This window comes from Erythrolamprus reginae, chromosome 2, assembly GCF_031021105.1.
Source record: "Erythrolamprus reginae isolate rEryReg1 chromosome 2, rEryReg1.hap1, whole genome shotgun sequence".
NCBI classification, from domain to species: Eukaryota; Metazoa; Chordata; class Lepidosauria; order Squamata; family Dipsadidae; genus Erythrolamprus; species Erythrolamprus reginae.
The window spans coordinates 76,822,973-76,840,154 of record NC_091951.1 but is presented as its reverse complement, the minus strand read 5'-3'; the positions used below and the strand labels follow the sequence as shown (position 1 = coordinate 76,840,154).

General features: G+C 42.3%; 1 protein-coding gene across 2 annotated transcripts in view; it reads left to right on the top strand.

The window, feature by feature from the left end:
- The window catches only part of TPRA1 (transmembrane protein adipocyte associated 1), a 50,186-nt gene extending 34,300 nt beyond the window's left edge, over positions 1-15,886 (top strand). For both annotated transcript variants that reach the window (XM_070738374.1, XM_070738375.1), the window contains exons 7-11: positions 1,226-1,336; positions 2,382-2,442; positions 3,779-3,881; positions 10,504-10,584; positions 14,187-15,886. In XM_070738374.1, coding sequence (XP_070594475.1) covers positions 1,226-1,336; positions 2,382-2,442; positions 3,779-3,881; positions 10,504-10,584; positions 14,187-14,421 — 591 coding nt within the window. In that variant the 3' untranslated portion in view covers positions 14,422-15,886. The remainder of the gene's footprint in view (positions 1-1,225; positions 1,337-2,381; positions 2,443-3,778; positions 3,882-10,503; positions 10,585-14,186) is intronic.
- Positions 15,887-17,182: the final 1,296 nt, after the last annotated feature.

Genomic DNA, 17,182 nt, shown 5'->3' with positions numbered 1-17,182 from the left:
TGACACCCTTGTACTAAGCCATGATTAGTTTATGGACTAAACTACAGTACTCGCATACATCATGGTATACAAATCACACTGGCTTTGCATGAAGCACTAACTAAGCTTCCATTACTATATTGCCTTGTCTAATGCTGGTAAGAATAAAGCATCTAACATGAAAACCATAAGATGTTGAGAAGATTGCGGTGGAAACCAGCAGTTCTCAGGCCAGAGGTAGCAATTATGTAAACATACAATAAGCCTTTGATATTTTGGCCATCATGCATGGTGCCAGATATCCATTAATTTGTACAGTGTTATCCTACCCTTCTCCAGTTCTTTCTGCTGGTTTTAACTTGCACAGTTTTGGAGGCTACATTTTCTACAGGATTGCATCTGTCCCCTGAGTTAGTCTAACACTTTTGATCATGCCAGGAGAAGTAGCTAGTTGTTCCTTATTTTCAAGTGCTGGAGGCAGGGGTTGGGCAAACAATCTAAGTGGTTTTCCATGATGTGGCTGACTTTCTGGAATCATCTCCCATTATAGTCTGGATATCAGCTTCCGGAAAACGTTAAAATAGACTTTTTCTGGGGGACTTTGGGGTTCAAATTCCATATATTACATTTTAATATATTTATACGATTATTGTGCTTTGTTTATTCATGTGAATTACAGAGAGTGTAGTACAATTGTGGTAGGATATAAATCTGGAAACAAAGGTACAAATGACTAAATAGACTGTTTTGTAGGACATCATTTTTTCTGCCATAAAGATTCTTTTGCAGCTAAACTATGAGACTTCTGTTTGGTCTAGAAGAAACAAATACAAAAGTTGTAAAAGCAGGAAACCCATGACTTCTTGTCAAACCCTGGTCAAGGTTAGGGTTATGTTAAATATCTAATGTTACTTAGATTGTTATAGATGCCATTTTCTTGTACAATAACTATTATGGATTTTTTAAATTTTCACCAAGCAACATGGAAGTAATTTAAAGTAATCTAACAATTTAATGGAATCTCATTTGTCTCTGTCTCTATCCTGGGAATTAAATGCAAAGGATAACATTGTTCCACATACAGCAAATATTCCCAAACTTCCATATTCCAAAATAGGGCGAGAGATGGTGTGATGCAAAGCGCTAGCTTTTCAATGATGCCTCTTCGTCAAAAATGAAAATAAGAACATTTTTTGTAAACATTTACGGAATGTCCTTCTTCTCGTTGCCCCTTATCAATTTTCAGGGAACTCTGGAAATCCGTTATCCTGATGCTCAACTCTCAGCAGAAGATTTTAATATTTATAGCCACGGAGGAAGGCATTTCTGGCTTGCCAGCTCTAGTTTCTTCTTTCTGGTAAGTAATAAAGTAGGCATTTTGAGCACCAGAACTTTGGCATTTTCCTGGATCAGTATGATCGGTAATTCAAATTCCTTATAAGGAGGAGGTTCGTAAGGTGAAAAGTTTGTAAGATGAAACAATGTTTCCCATAGGAATCAATGGAAAAGCGATTAATGCGTGCAAGCCGAAAATTCATTTGCCAGCCGAAGTGCTCATTTTTGTGCTGCTGGGATTTCCCTGAAGCTCCCCTCCATGGGAAACCCCACCTCCGGACTTCTGTGTTTTTGCGATGCTGCAGGGGAATCCCAGCATTGCAAAAACACCAAAGTCCTCGAAACCCCACCTCTGGACTTCCGTGTTTTTGTGATGCTGTGATTTCGCTGAGGCTCCCCTCGCCGGACTTCCGTTGCCAGCGAAGCGTCCATTTTTGCACTGCTGAGATTCCCCTGCAGCATCACAAAAACACGGAAGTCCAGAGGTGGGTTTCCCATGGAGGGGAGCGTCAGAGGAATCCCAGCAGCGCAAAAATGGGCGCTTCGCTGGCAACGGAAGTCCGGAGAAGGGGCATCCCAGCGGCGGCAGTGGGTTTGTAAGGTGAAAATAGTTTGTAAGGAGAGGGAAAAAAATCTTAAACCCCGGCTTTGTATCTCGAAAAGTTTGTATGACGAGGCATTTGTAAGACGGGGTATCACTGTACCGTGTTTCCCTGAAAATAAGCTCTCCCCTGAAAATAAACCCTCCCCCGAAAATATTTAAATGCATGCGCAGCCAATCCCCACCATTTCCTCTGGTTAGGGTTAGGGAGACAGAGCTGGAAATCAGGCAAGACAGCAAGAGAAGCCCCATTTGCTCCATGCACCCCAAACTAATAAGACCTCCCCAAAAATAAGGCCAATCGCTTATTTCAGGGTTCAAAAAATATAAGACAGGGTCTTATTTTCGTGGAAACACGGTATTGTTATCTTATAAATACAATATATTGCCAAAGAAATTAAGGCAGGATCTTGGGTACTCTCTTTGTGGCATTAAGAGCTTCTACTGCTGTTTCTCTTCATGATAGGTTTATTCCTTTGTGATGATGCTTCCCAAAACTCCCTTGAAGGATCGTATTTCTCTGCCATGTAAGTCAACTTTTTTCTCTTTAAGCTCTTTAAGCTACTGGTAGTCTTATTTTGTCCAGTTCAGCAGTTTTAGGATTTCCATAGTTCCCAAAAACAGACAGCAGCAGCTGCTGCTGATTTGCAGGTTAAACCCAGGCATTTTCTTCTTTAAAGGTCTAGGGAAGTTTGTAGGTGTAGCTATAGTAGCACTGAATTTCTTTTATTTCATGTCAAGTGAAATATATTCTTGGTGAGAGAAGCAGCCGTGCCGCGGGTGTTTTCAAAAGACACCCCTTTTCCGGCCTTCAATTTTACAGTTTTAAACTGTGGTTATACGTAGCGCGAAATATATAATTGTGGTCTTTGTTAACTTTATAATGAAGTTATTGGCAGTTCTGTGTTGGCAAATACTTCAAAAGAAAAGGATTTAGGGGTAGTGATTTCTGACAGTCTCAAAATGGGTGAACAGTGCAGTCAGGCGGTAGGGAAAGCAAGTAGGATGCTTGGCTGCATAGCTAGAGGTATAACAAGCAGGAAGAGGGAGATTATGATCCCACTATATAGAATGCTGGTGAGACCACATTTGGAATACTGTGTTCAGTTCTGGAGACCTCACCTACAAAAAGATATTGACAAAATTGAACGGGTCCAAAGACGGGCTACAAGAATGGTGGAAGGTCTTAAGCATAAAACGTATCAGGAAAGACTTAATGAACTCAATCTGTATAGTCTGGAGGACAGAAGGAAAAGGGGGGACATGATCGAAACATTTAAATATGTTAAAGGGTTAAATAAGGTCCAGAAGGGAAGTGTTTTTAATAGGAAAGTGAACACAAGAACAAGGGGACACAATCTGAAGTTAGTTGGGGGAAAGATCAAAAGCAACATGAGAAAATATTATTTTACTGAAAGAGTAGTAGATCCTTGGAACAAACTTCCAGCAGAAGTGGTAGATAAATCCACAGTAACTGAATTTAAACATGCCTGGGATAAACATATATCCATCCTAAGATAAAATACAGAAAATAGTATAAGGGTAGATGGACCATGAGGTCTTTTTCTGCCGTCAGACTTCTATGTTTCTATGTTAACCTTCAAGTGCAGCGGAAGAAATGAAATGGATGAGTGCCGTTCAGGATGGTCTTTTGAGATCATAATAGGAGCAGTATAGCAGTAGGAGAATGAGCAAATTCAAATTATGTTAAAATTGCACATAATTAGATGGTCCAATCATAAATGGAAAATGCTATGAAATTGGCATTTTGTGCTCAAGTGCTTTTTAATGGTGGGTTTACCATGTTCCTTTAAAAAAAAATCACACAGTAAATGGTTGTTTCTGTCTCTTGTGTTTTTCCAGCAAGGAAGAGTTTCTATGTCTATGCAGGAATTCTTGCTGTGCTCAATTTAGTGCAAGGTATCGGCAGTGCTCTGCTCTGTGCCGGTATCATTGAAGGCTTATGGTAGGTATTCTGAAGTCTGATAGAGTCATAAAATCATCCGTCCATCCACCCACCCATCCATCCACCTCTCAGCTCCCCATCACCGGCCGTGCTGCTGCCATTTGCCCTGAGAGCGAGAGGCGAGCGGGGCGAACCGAGGTGAACAGCGGCAAGCGGGTGATGGGGGGGAAATGGCAGCAGGCAGCGGTGAGCGGGCACTTACCTATATGCCCATTTCCGGGTTCTTTTAGCTTCTGCGCATTCACGGAAGCTGAATCCCATACGTGCACGCACGTGTGCGCACATGCTCTCTTGCACGTGGGGTGGGGGAAGCAGGGGCACGCTCCCAGCCCGTTCTGGTAGGGCTGGGAACGGTAGCCCACAGCTGGATAACAGGTAAAAGTATAAACGTGATATGAGCACAGGAAATGGGTTTGAATAAATGGGAACAGTAGGGCAGGGATGGGGTGAAGTCCACAGGTTTAAGGTTACAGTTATGGAGTTTGATGAAGTAACAGCGGAGTCAGGTAGAGCATTCCAGGCATTGACCACTTTGTTGCTGAAGTTGTATTTTCTACCATCGAGTTTGAAGTGGTTTACCTTGAGTTTGTATCTATTGTGTGCTTGTGTATTGCTGCGATTGAAGCTGAACTAGTCAGTGTTCCCTCTAATTTTTTTTGGGGGGGGGCGGAAAAGTATAGTGTCTGAGCGGCAGTCCCTTCGGGACTGGGCGGCACAGAAAAAATAAATAAATAAATAAATAAACAAATAAACAAACAAACAAACAAACAAATAAAAAACCCACCCTGTTTTGTCTCAGAGAATTTCAAAATAAAATACTGTACTGTGTGTCTATAACAATGAGCTCATAATAGGGCAACTCTATCAATATCAAAATGCCACTTAAATAGTTGAGCTAGTTTCAAACTAGATTTTGATTTTCTTTCTCTCTTCCTTACTCCCATTCTTTTTCTTTCTCTTTTCCTTCCTCTCTTTTTTCTATCTGTTTCTCTCTCTTCCTCTCTTCCTCTCTCTCTCCTTCCCTCTCACTCTTTCCCTCTCGGCTTCTGGGCAGGTTTGGAAAACTCTGAGTTGATGATGATTTTTAAGCGAGCGATTGCTCACTGCTCAGCTTAGAGGGAACTATGGAACTAGTCATTGACAGGTAGGGTGTTGTAGCAGATACTTTTGTATACTACGCTTAGTCAGACCATAGGTGGCGTAGTTGTAGGTTGTCCAAGCCCAAAATTTCAAGCCTGGTGGCCTAAGGTATTCAATTGTGCGCAGAGGAGTAGAATATTCCTCTCGTGAAATACCTCTCGACTCGCTCAATTGTATTAATGTCCATTATACAGTGCGGGTTCCAGGCAGACAAGCTGTATTCGAGAACTGGTCTGGCAAAGGTTTTGTGTACCCTCGTTTGCAGTACAATATTACCGGAGAAGAAGCTTCGCAAGATTAGGTTAATAATTCTTAATGTCTTTTTGGCAATCATCAATTTTTATTGAAAATTGTCTGAAGTTACTGAGGGACAGCTCTTTTCCCATCCCCGTCGAGCCCCTCAGGAATGGCCCCATGGAATGGAATAGAATAGAATAGAATAGAATTTTTATTGGCCAAGTGTGATTGGACACACAAGGAATTTGTCTTGGTGCATATGCTCTCAACGTACATAAAATAAAATATACATTTGTCAAGAATCATGTGGTACAACACTTAATGATTGTCATAGGGGTCAAATAAGCAATGAAGAAGCAATATTAATAAAAATCTTAGGATATAAGCAACAAGTTACAGTCATACAGTCAACATGGGAGGAAATGGGTGATAGGAATGATGAGAAAAACTAGTAGAATAGAAGTGCAGATTTAGTAGAAAGTCTGACAGTGTTGAGGGAATTATTTGTTTAGTAGAGTGATGGCGTTGGGGAAAAACTGTTCTTGTGTCTAGTTGTCTTGGTGTGCAGTGCTCTGTAGCGACGTTTTGAGGGTAGGAGTTGAAACAATTTGTGTCCAGGATGTGAGGGGTCAGTAAATATTTTACCCGCCCTCTTTTTGACTCGTGCAGTATACAGGTCCTCAATGGAAGGCAGATTGGCAGCAATTGTTTTTTCTGCAATTCTGATTATCCTCTGAAGTCTGTGTCGGTCCTGTTGGGTTGCAGCACCAAACCAGACAGTTATAGAGGTGCAGATGACAGACTCAATGATTCCTCTGTAGAACTGAATCAGCACCTCCTTGGGCAGTTTGAGCTTCCTGAGCTGGCGCAGAAAGAACATTCTTTGTTGTGCTTTTTTGATGATGCTTTTTTGATGATGGGTTCTGTTTTCTGACACTGAATATGGAAGCCATAATTTCTGCCCTGGGCCCTTTTCTCCTTTTGATGGGGAGTGAATTCTGTTCCATAATAGAGAGTGATCACTGAAAGGCTGATTCCTAAACCCCAAGTCTTTTGCTTCTGTCCTTCTGTTATCTTTGTAAAGGTCAGTGGGAGGATGTCAAGACACTTGGTCCCTGTTGCTTTGAGCACTGCTTTGTTTAAGTAGGCTGAACCTATCAGTGAGTCAAAGATCCCTTTTATGTCACATGCAGGGGGAGCGCTCTTTGGAGCCTGGAGTAATTCATCTGGTGGCATACTACTTTTTTGTGGTTGCCATGGCAAATGCTTTAATTTCTCATCTTCGTCCTGGGAACATGTGAGAATCTTCTGGCAGGTTTCTTAGGCCATCAGCTCCTCCTTCCCTAGTTGAAACTGAGTGACATTGGAGCTACCCTGTTTCCGCGAAAATAAGACGGACCCCGAAAGTAAGGCATGTCAGAGGTGTTTGCAGAATTTGCTAATATAAGGCACCCCCCCAAAATAAGGCGTAGTCAAGTTTACATACGGTACGGTGGAAAAACATACGGTACCATTCAAAGCTGTTCATAGCGATAACGTAATTATATGGGGTCCCCTGCTGGCCCCTTCCATCGCTTTGTACCATCCAGTACAGCAGCTGTCTCACCGCCATTACAGTCTCCACTACAGTGCGTAGACTGTAGTTCCTCTGGTGGCTGGAAGCTGCAATAGCGGGAGTATACTGTTGTACCATATAAGTGCCGTCATTTGTGTTAGTGGGTGCCATACTGACAGGTACCGTACCGTAATCAGTGTACTGTACGGTACACTTTCTTTGGGGGTGTCAGCTTTTCTGCCTGTGAATTTGTCTTATTTGAGAAATATAAGGCACCCCCCGAAAATAAGACATAGCACAACTTTTGGAGCAAAAATTAATATAAGACAGTGTCTTATTTTCGGGGAAACACGGTAGGCACAGGCAGTCAATTTGATTTCAACTTTGTGTGTCTTTGCCTTAGGCCAACTTCCCAAACATTTGGCCAGTGAAAGTGACAAAGGGGAGACCAGGTTACGTCGCGCAAGTAGGTTAGGTCGCGGAGGAAAAAGAAGAGGAAAAAGTGAAACTCTCACAGAAGACCCCCTTTTTTTCCACTGTAAAAGAGATATTTATACATTTTTCCCATAAACGAATGATTCTTCCTCTTGGATTTGAGAACTGCATTATCAAGTACCCCAAGAGCATTGGTTCAGTTCTTATAGGAAGCCTATTTAGCAGACTCCTTTGTAAATTACACCACTTAACTACATTCTCAGTCTGAAAATTATGTACCACTTAATAAAACTTACTCCAAGTAGTAGTGAAGTTAGCAACTGCTTACTTCTGTTAAAGTCACAGAAACGAGTTAGCAGAACATGTGCAAAGTGCAGAGAGGCACCATTAAGAACCACTGTCTGCTTGGCTCAGTCTTATGGAAAATCCAGATTACCACATTCAGTTTATCCCTACTGTAAACACCTTGCTGTCAATATCCTGTACTGCAGATGGATTTAACGACTTAAAACTTAATCCATAAGTAAAGGCAGGATTCAGACTTTGCTTTAGACTCCTACACAAGTAAGGTTGTGTGCATGACTTCACAAACAAAGCTCCTCATGAAAAGTAAACCAGTAAACGAAAAAGCAAAAGGAACCCCAGACTTCCTTGCCATGACTGTGTTTGATTATTTAAAGCATTTATGTAGTCGCCCATCTTACCACAAACTCTGTTAAATGCAATGAACAGCGTGAACTGTAGAAAAATAAATAGTTTTTAAGGAATGGCATCTACTATTACCCAGGGAGCAGCTCCCCCTAGTTACAGAGCCTGCACCTTGGGACAGAATCTCTCCAGAGCTTTATTCTGCTAAAACCCACCTATTTCCGAAAAAGCCCTAAAATATGGCTTTTTCCTCAGCCTTACATTGGAGTAGCAACAGGTTGTGCACCATAGAGAAGATTGGTGTTTTCTTTTAATTTGTTCATTTCAGGTAATCATGTGTGTGTGTGTATTATATAATTTTTATAAAACACTATATAAACACTAGTCCAGTAGCAGTCCAGTCTTTTCTTAAAAGTCTCTAGTGTTGGAGCGTTCACCACCTCTGCAGGCAACCATTCCACTGGTTGATCGCTCTCACTGTCAGAAAGTTCCTCCTTATTTCCAGGTTGAATCTCTCCTTGGACAGCTTCCAACTGTTGCTCCTTGTCTGGCTCTCTGGCGCTTTGGAAAATAATGTCACCCCCTCCTCCCTGTGGCAGCCTCTCAAGTATTTGGAGACTGCTATCATGTCTCCCCTGGACGTCCTCTTTGCTAGACTATCCGTGCCCAGTTCCTGCAACCTTTCCTAGTATGTTTTTGTCTCTAGTCCCTTTATCATTCTGGTTGCTCTCTTCTGCACTTTTTCTAGAGTATCAGTGTCTCTTTTGTAGTGTGGTGACCAAAACTGAATGCAGTACTCTAGGTGTGTTCTAACTAGGGCATTATAGAACGGTATTGGCACCTCCCTTGTCTTGAAGTATATTCCTCTGTTTATGCAGCTCAAAATTGTGTTGGGTTTTTTAGCCGCCGCTGCACATTGTTGGCTCATGTTTAGTATGTTGTCCACTAAGACTCCAAGATCTCTCTCACGTTCACTGCTATTGAGAGTGTTTTTGCCCAGTTTGTATGTATGTTTTGGGTTTTTCTTATCTAATAATATATAATTTTAATAATAATAATAATAATAATTTTAATAATAATAATAATAACAACAACAACATAATCTTATAAATTATATATTATTTATAATATATAAATTGTGTTTGTGTCTGTCTCTCTGTCTGTGTGTTTGTGTGTGTGTGTGTGTGTATGTGTATACAGTGTTCCCTCGATTTTCGTGGGTTCGAACTTCGCGAATAACCTATACCATGGTTTTTCAAAAAATATTAATTTAAAAATACTTCACGGGTTTTTTTCAATACCATGGTTTTTCCTGCCCGATGATGTCATACGTCATCGCCAAACTAATATTTTTTGCAAATAAATAACAATTTTTTTTATTGTTAATAAATAATTATGTTTATAAATATCAGAATCACTAAGTGTCTTATTCAAAGGTGAGTACCAGTAATAATGGTGAGTAAATGGTTGCTAAGGGAATGGGAAAGGGTAATTTAGGGGTTTAAAGTGTTAAGGGAAGGCTTGTGATACTGTTCATAGCCAAAAATAGTGTATTTACTTCTGCATCTCTACTTCGCGGAAATTCAACTTTCGCTGGTGGTCTCAGAACGCATCCCCCGTGAAAATTGAGGGAACACTGTAGTTGGAAATTTTGTAAAGCCCTCCTGAAGTTATTTTTGGACAGCCTAGAAATTGGGTAAATTAACAAAAAGCTTAGACAAATGTGCAACTTTTTGAAGCCCTAGACACAACTTCTCCCCCTTTGCTGTAAGAGAAACCAGATTGTGCTTGTGTGGCATAAGAGTAGCATTCATTTACCCCCTAGTAGTTGGGTATAGATAACCTTACAGCTAGAGAATAATATTGTGATTTGTTTTGAGGATATTTTGATTTGGCAATTGCTGTGCTAGGATGTAAGAAAAAGAAGAGGGAGTGGGGGGAGGGAGGAGAGAGAGAGACCTGATAGCCCTAGGCATTATTGAGGGTAGGTTTAGTACAGTCATTGAACTGTGTTTGTGGCTCCTTTGTCCCCTAGGCTGTGCAAACACTGTGTGATAAAAGACTTTTTTGTGGGAAAACTCTGAAAGTATAGTAGGCACTCTGACCTTGACTGCCTGCAGCCCTTTGAAGGGAGAAGCCCAGCTTGGGAACTCTCTGAAATCATACTGTATCTTTATTAAGCTTTCCTTCTTGGCTTCTCTGTTGTCAAGGAATACAAGCCTTTCCTGAAGACTGAGCCCATGCTCAGCAGGGGCGGTTCCTCTCACCTCCTCCTACCGGTGGGCATTGTGATGTTTCGTGTGCATGCGCTACCTACACTAGTTCTCACGTGTGCGTCCCCTTGTGTGATTTTGCTTCTGCACATGCGCAGAGGGACGATTGTCCTTCCGCGCATGCTCAGAGAGACAAAAATTGGCTGAAAATATGAAAAAAAGAGATGGTGGCGCACACGGACCGGCAAAGATAGCACCAGAGCCATTGCGCCAAAATTGCATCATTGGCGGGTTACTACCGGAGTGGCGCACTGGACTGCACCGGTAGGGACCCACCTCTGGTTAGCAGTGTAGAAGCAGATGCTAAATGTTTTTGTGTTTTATCTGTTCACAGCTGTGTGGATGCCACCACCTTCCTCTACTTCAGCTTTTTTGCTCCACTCATCTATGTGGCGTTTCTGAAAAGTTTCTTTGGGTAAGCTTTTTCATTTGTTTTATTACAGTCCCTTGATCTTGGTTTTTTGGTTGTGTCTCCATGGAAATTTAGACTAGAGCACACAAATAACCTCCTCATTACACAGTAACTGAATTGAAACTCCCAATAACAGTAATGAGAACAGCAATTTTAAAAAGTGTACAAGTCATCCTCCATTTTCCATCATAGTTGGGACCAGAATTTACATTTCGTTATGGAAACAGTTATTGTGTGAGTCATGTATGATTTTACAACCTTTTCTGATAGTGTTGTTAAGCAAATTGCTTCAGTGGTTAAGTGAATCATGCGGTCATTAAATGCACCCCACTTCTCCATTGGCTTTGCTTGGATAGATACACTAGGATAGATCTATTTCAGCCTTATTTTGGCCTCATCAGCTAGCCATACCCACTGGGACTTGAACCTGCAACCTTTGCCTTGTAAGGCAGAAAATTATCCTGTAGGCTACAGTATCCAATCCCTTTAGCTAGGCACCAGGGAAGGGTTACATATTTTGTGTCGAATCACCCTGGTGTATTGAAGGAACATCACAGCTCCTTATTTGTCTCTCGGCCCAACCCAGGGCCATTTCCAAGGCAGTTAATTTTATTGATAGCCGACAATTCTATCTGTATGTGTCACATGTTTTTTTGCTGAATTTGAAAATTAAGGGAGACTAGGATAGATCTATTTCAGCCTTATTTTGGCTTCATCAGCTAGACATACCCACTGGGACATGAACCTGCAACCTTTGCCTTGTAAGGCAGAGAATTATCCTCTAGGCTACAGTATCCAATCTCTTCAGCTCTGCACCAGGGAAGGGTTACATATCTTTGTGTCAAATCACCCTGGTGTATTGAAGGAACATCACAGCTCCTTATTTACCTCTCAGCCCAACCCAGGGCCATTTCCAAGGCAGTTAATATATATATATATATATATTTAAAAACAGAGTAACCTGAAGTGAATCATTCTTTAATTAAAAAGTTAGAATATTTTAGTTCAGTTACACTGAAAATTTTAAAGAAAAGATTGGACAACCATTTGTCTGAAAATATAGGGGGTTGGACTAGAACAGTGATGGTGAACCTCTTTTTCCTCGGGTACCAAAAGAGTGTGTGTGTGTGTGCTGTCGCGTATGCACGAGTGCCCACACCCATAATTCAATGCCTGGGGAGGACGGAAACAGCTTCTCCCACCACCAGTCCCGAAGGCCCTCTGGAGGCTGGAAACGGCCTGTTTCCCAACTTCTGGTGGGCCCAGTAGGCTCCTGTTTCCGCTAGGGGAGGGTAAGAACGCCCTCCCCCATCCCTCCGGAGGCTCTCTGAAAGCCAAAAATGCCCTCCCTGAGCCTCTGTATGAGCCAAAAATCAGCTAGCCAGCACACACATGCATGTTGGAGCTGAGCTAGGGCAACCACTTGCGTCCCAGCAGATATGGCTCCGCATGCCACTTGTGGTACTCGTGCCATAGGTTTGCCATCACTGGACTAGAAGGCCTCCAAAGTCATTTCCAACTTTGTTATTATGTTATATAATTTAATATGTAATAATTTTAAAAGAAAATATAAGATGAAATAGTGACAAATGCAACTAATTTCTAAGTGCTGTAAATTCACGTTTTCCTTTATGCCAGTGGTTCTCAGCCTGGGGGTCGGGACCCCTTTGGGGGTCGAACAACCATTTCACAGGGGTCGCCTAAGACTATGGGAAAAGACATATTTCCCATGGTGTTAGGAACTAAAGTTTCTATTCTGGCACCTAGGAACATATTTTTACAATCTGACCAGTCAGGCGTTTACAGTGGAAGTGTGCCTCTGGCCTTCCTGCCAATCGGTTTAAAGCTCTGTTGGGAGAATTGGCACTAGACTTATGGTTGGGGGTCACCACAGCATGAGGAACTGTATTAAGGGGTTGCGGCATTAGAAAGGTTGAGAACCACTGCTTTATGTCAATGTTTCTCAGTCTTGGATTTCAAGTCCCAAAATTTCCCAGCCAGCAACATATATACTTTATTTTGCTCTGTGAAATGGAGACAATAAGGCCGTTACAAATTTTTTTTAATAAAGTGCAGTTTAGCTAAATTTGTGAACAGAATAAAGCAATTCTAATTCCCAGGGTTAGTAAATACAGTACCAGGAATTCTTTTTGCCAGTCTTCTAAAAGAATATCTATTGAATTTAGACTGCCATCTAGTGGCCACATGGAAGAATTGAGAAATACTGTACTTGAAATACCAGTCATTTAAATTGCTCTTAAATATTGCTGATCAACTATTCTGTCTGTTTTACGTCCAAGCAGATTTGTCCAATACTTGTATATTTTTTATAGTTAGCGTTTGATTTACTGGAAATGTATCTGTAGGATTGCTTAGTAAAAAGGAAGAGGATTCCTCATCAGCTGGTAATCTCACTATTAAAAGGGCAGAAGCTCAGCCTTTTTTCTGCTTCACACAGCTGTTCCTTGTAGCAGATAGCACAGGGAAATAATGCTACAGGCATATATAATTTTTTTTAAAGCTGAGCATTGTGGTAATTAAGTAAGGGTACAAAAAGGAGCATTCCGAAACAACATTTTCACTCTGTTGTTGCTTGAGGGGAGTATTTTAATTAATGAATTAATTCTAATTTATATAGCTGCCCATCTCATATTTAACTTTGGGTGGTTTTAATTTTAATTATAATATACATAGTGTGACTTTTAGGGCAAGCAAAGCCCTAAGTCTCTTTTATTACTCGATGAATTAGATGTAAGTACAGTGCTACCTCTACTTATGAACTTAATTTGTTCTGTGACCAGATTCTTAAGTAGAAAGGTTTGTAAGAAGCCATTTTTTCCCATAGGAATCAATGTAAAACCAAATAATGTGTGCGATTGGGAAAACCACAGGGAGGGTGGAGGCCGTTTCCTCCCAGAAGCTTCCTAGAGAGGCCCCACGGAGGCTTCTCATCACCTTTTCCAGCCCTATTTCCTTCCAGGAGATTCCTAGAGAGGCCCCACGGAGGCTTCTCCCTGCCTTTTCCAGACCTTTTTTCCCCAGGAGATTCCTAGAGAGGTCCCACGGAGGCTTCTCCTTGCCTTTTCCAGACCTGGTTCCTCCCAGAAGCTTCCTAGAGAGGCCCCATGGAGGCTTCTCCCTGCCTTTTCCAAACCTGGTTTCTCCCAGAAGCTTCCTAGAGAGGCCCCACGGAGGCTTCTCATCACCTTTTCCGGCCCTGTTTCCTTCCAGGAGATTCCTAGAGAGGCCCCACAGAGGCTTCTCCCTGCCTTTTCCAGACCTGCTTTCTTCCAGGAGATTCCTAGAGAGGCCCCACGGAGGCTTCTCCCTGCCTTTTCCAGTTACAGTTTCGGAGGTTCGGGTTTGTAAGTGGAAAATGGTTCTTGAGAAGAGGCAGAAAAATCTTGAACGCCCGGTTCTTATTTAGAAAAGTTCGTAAGTAGAGGCATTCTTAGGTAGAGGTACCACTGTATTTTTATGCCTGTTGAAGTTCGATAAAACGAGAGCTTCTTTTACCAGTGCTAGGGGTATAGCACATCAAAGCATAACCTAATTCAAATAAAGAACTAGAGGAGCTACTCTTTTTTTCTTTCTCATTATTTTAGGTCTGAACCAAAGATCCTCTTCTCCTATAAATGCCAGGTGGACGAACCTGAGGATGTCGATGTGCACCTTCCCCATGCTTATGGGGTTACCAAAAAAGAAGGGCTAGATTCTGGCTTCTATTCCAGCACTCAGATTGACACCACGGCATACCTGGACGATGTGGCTTCCATGCCGTACCATGTGGGCAGCATCAATAGCATTGACAGTGATCGATGGAAAGCCATTAACTCCTAAAGGCAGATGTGGTTGAAAGAACAACTTTCTGTTGCACCCATTGTTCCATTCAGATAATCTTTTGGAACTCTAATGTGTTCGTCTTCTCTTTTCATTGGAAGTGTTTTTTTTTTAAAAAATATATATTTAAATTCTGTATGGAACACATAAAATTCACAACTGTAGTCTTCCTGGAAGGACAATACTCATCTTTGTGAGACAACATACGGATCAGCTTCATTTTGAGACATGCATAAATGCTGACTTTTCATATTCTTGGCATTCCAAATCTACATGGTTAGACCGTTTATCACCTTTTGTTTGTGATAAAATGCACATCACATTGACTGTTCCTTCGGATAGGCATCCATTCACAAACAATTTGAAATTAAGGTTCACATTTTTTTAAAGGTTTGTTTTAGCTAATTATTTATATTCCAAACAAGTTCAAATACCCAGCAGTAACCTTCACTTTGGAATTGGAGGATAATGTCATAGTTCCTACATTTTGAGCAACTGGCCTACGCTTGAAATGGAGGTGAGATAAACTGTAGAAGCTTTTGAGCATCTCACTATTCTTCCCAGGGAAGTTGGGAATATACTGCGTTTTAAAATGAACTTACATCTAGAAGGAGAGGGAAGGAAAGTAGACAGCAAGGAAAGGTCTCTGGAACACGCTGCTGTGCTACTGAACTACTGTGATTTATTGACATGCAGGCATGTTTCATACACTGTATAATTTTCAGAATGAGAATGTAGCCAAGTGAGTGTTATGGAATGATGTACTGTAAGATCAACAGCACTTCTTTGCAAATGGGACTGAGTAGGGAGAAGATGGCTTGTATGGAGATTTAAAAAACGAAAAGGGTAGAAGGGCAAATAGAAATATTTCAGGAGCCTGTTTTAGACAGATTGCTATTGAAGCTTGGGATGGCATGTTAAATAGAATGCAAACCTGAAGTGACTATGAGGTCTAGATTAAAGAAAAGCTATTTATAATATTAGCTATGGTCTGGGCCTCCAGGTAAGGACCATATTAATAAGAGTAGCATTGGACCTGGGTTTTTTTCTGAAACCTTTGGTAACACTTGGCTGATGATTGCATTAGTGATATTAATAATGCCTGAATTTGGAAGACTTCTGAGAGATTAGTAAAGCAAAAGAATATTAATTTCTTTTATTTTATAATAAAGATGTCTCTGGAAAGAGAATAACCTAATATAAGATTGGCTATACTTGGAAGGCAAGAAGAAAAATAGCATATCTTAACACCTTCTAAAAAGCTTGCATTTTGTGCCCATGCATTATGCCTAGCTTTCGTTGTTGTTAATGTTCTTGCTGTAAGATTAAATGGAAAATGCCGAACTATGGGCACCCTTAATAGTCTGCCAACTGCGGGTAAAATGATTTGAATAGAGACTGGCTAGGAGGCAAATGTAGGCATAGCTAATTGGATTTAATATTCCATAAAATAAGAATGACAAACCAGAATGTCTCTTTCCTATTGTTACAGTGGCATTAATTCAGAATCATTTATGTAACAAATGGATGAATAAGGTTAGGATTCCAGAAACCCACAGCAATTTTCTTTGAAATTACAGGATTTGCTTTAAGGAAACCTATTTAGATAGAACCAAGGCACAAAAAAAATAATATTTTGTCTCCTAAATGCAGACATGGTCTTCCCTTTTTTCCTGAAAATCCTGCCATTTGTGATTTCTGCTTGCCAAGGCAACACCAATGTATACAAGACCTTGTTTTTAGGAGTTTCAAAATAATCTAAATTCAGAAAAAGAAGACTCGTGCTTAAAACTACCAAATGGATATACAGTGAACCCTCGATCATCGCGAGGGTTCCGTTCCAGGACCCCACGCGATGATCGATTTTTAGCGAAGTAGCGGTGCGGAAGTAAAAACACCATCTGCGCGTGCGCAGATGGTGTTTTTGCTTCCACTGCCGCCCGCCCTTCGCCCGCCCACCCCGTTGCTCGCGCCTGGGGTGCGTGCGCGTTTGGGGACTCCCTAGATCCGCTCCCCAGCTGGGGAGCGGATCTAGGGAGTCCCCACCCCGCGCGCGTTGCTGGGGAAAGCGCGCGCGTTGCTGGGGAAAGCGCGCGCGTTTGGGGACTCCCTAGATCCGCTCCCCAGCTGGGGAGCGGATCTAGGGAGTCCCCACCGCGCGCGCGTTGCTGGGGAAAGCGCGCGCGTTGCTGGGGAAAGCGCGCGTGTTTGGGGACTCCCTAGATCCGCTCCCCAGCTGGGGAGCGGATCTAGGGAGTCCCCACCGCACGCGCGTTGCTGGGGAAAGCGCGCGCGTTTGGGGACTCCCTAGGATCTAGGGAGTCCCCACCGCGCGCGCGTTGCTGGGGAAAGCGCGCGCGTTTGGGGACTCCCTAGATCCGCTCCCCAGCTGGGGAGCGGATATAGGGAGTCCCCAAACGCGCGCGCTTTCCCCAGCTGGGGAGCGGAGCTGGGATGTCCCCAAGCGCTTGCCGCCCGCCCGCCCACGCCGTTGCTCGCGCCGCCGCTGGGGTCTTACGGGGGCAAGAGGGGGAAGACCCAGGGAAGCCTCTGCCCGGCGGGGAAACTCCACCATCTATGCATGCGTGGAAGGGCACGCATGCGCAGATGGTGGAGTTTACTTCCTGGTTGAAAACTCGCGAAATAGCCCTTTCGCGATACTTGAACACGCGAAACTCGAGGGTTCACTGTATTGTTAATGAAGATTAGCATGTTTGATATGATAGCGAGCAGAAATTTGTCCTTAATTATGCTGTTGGCC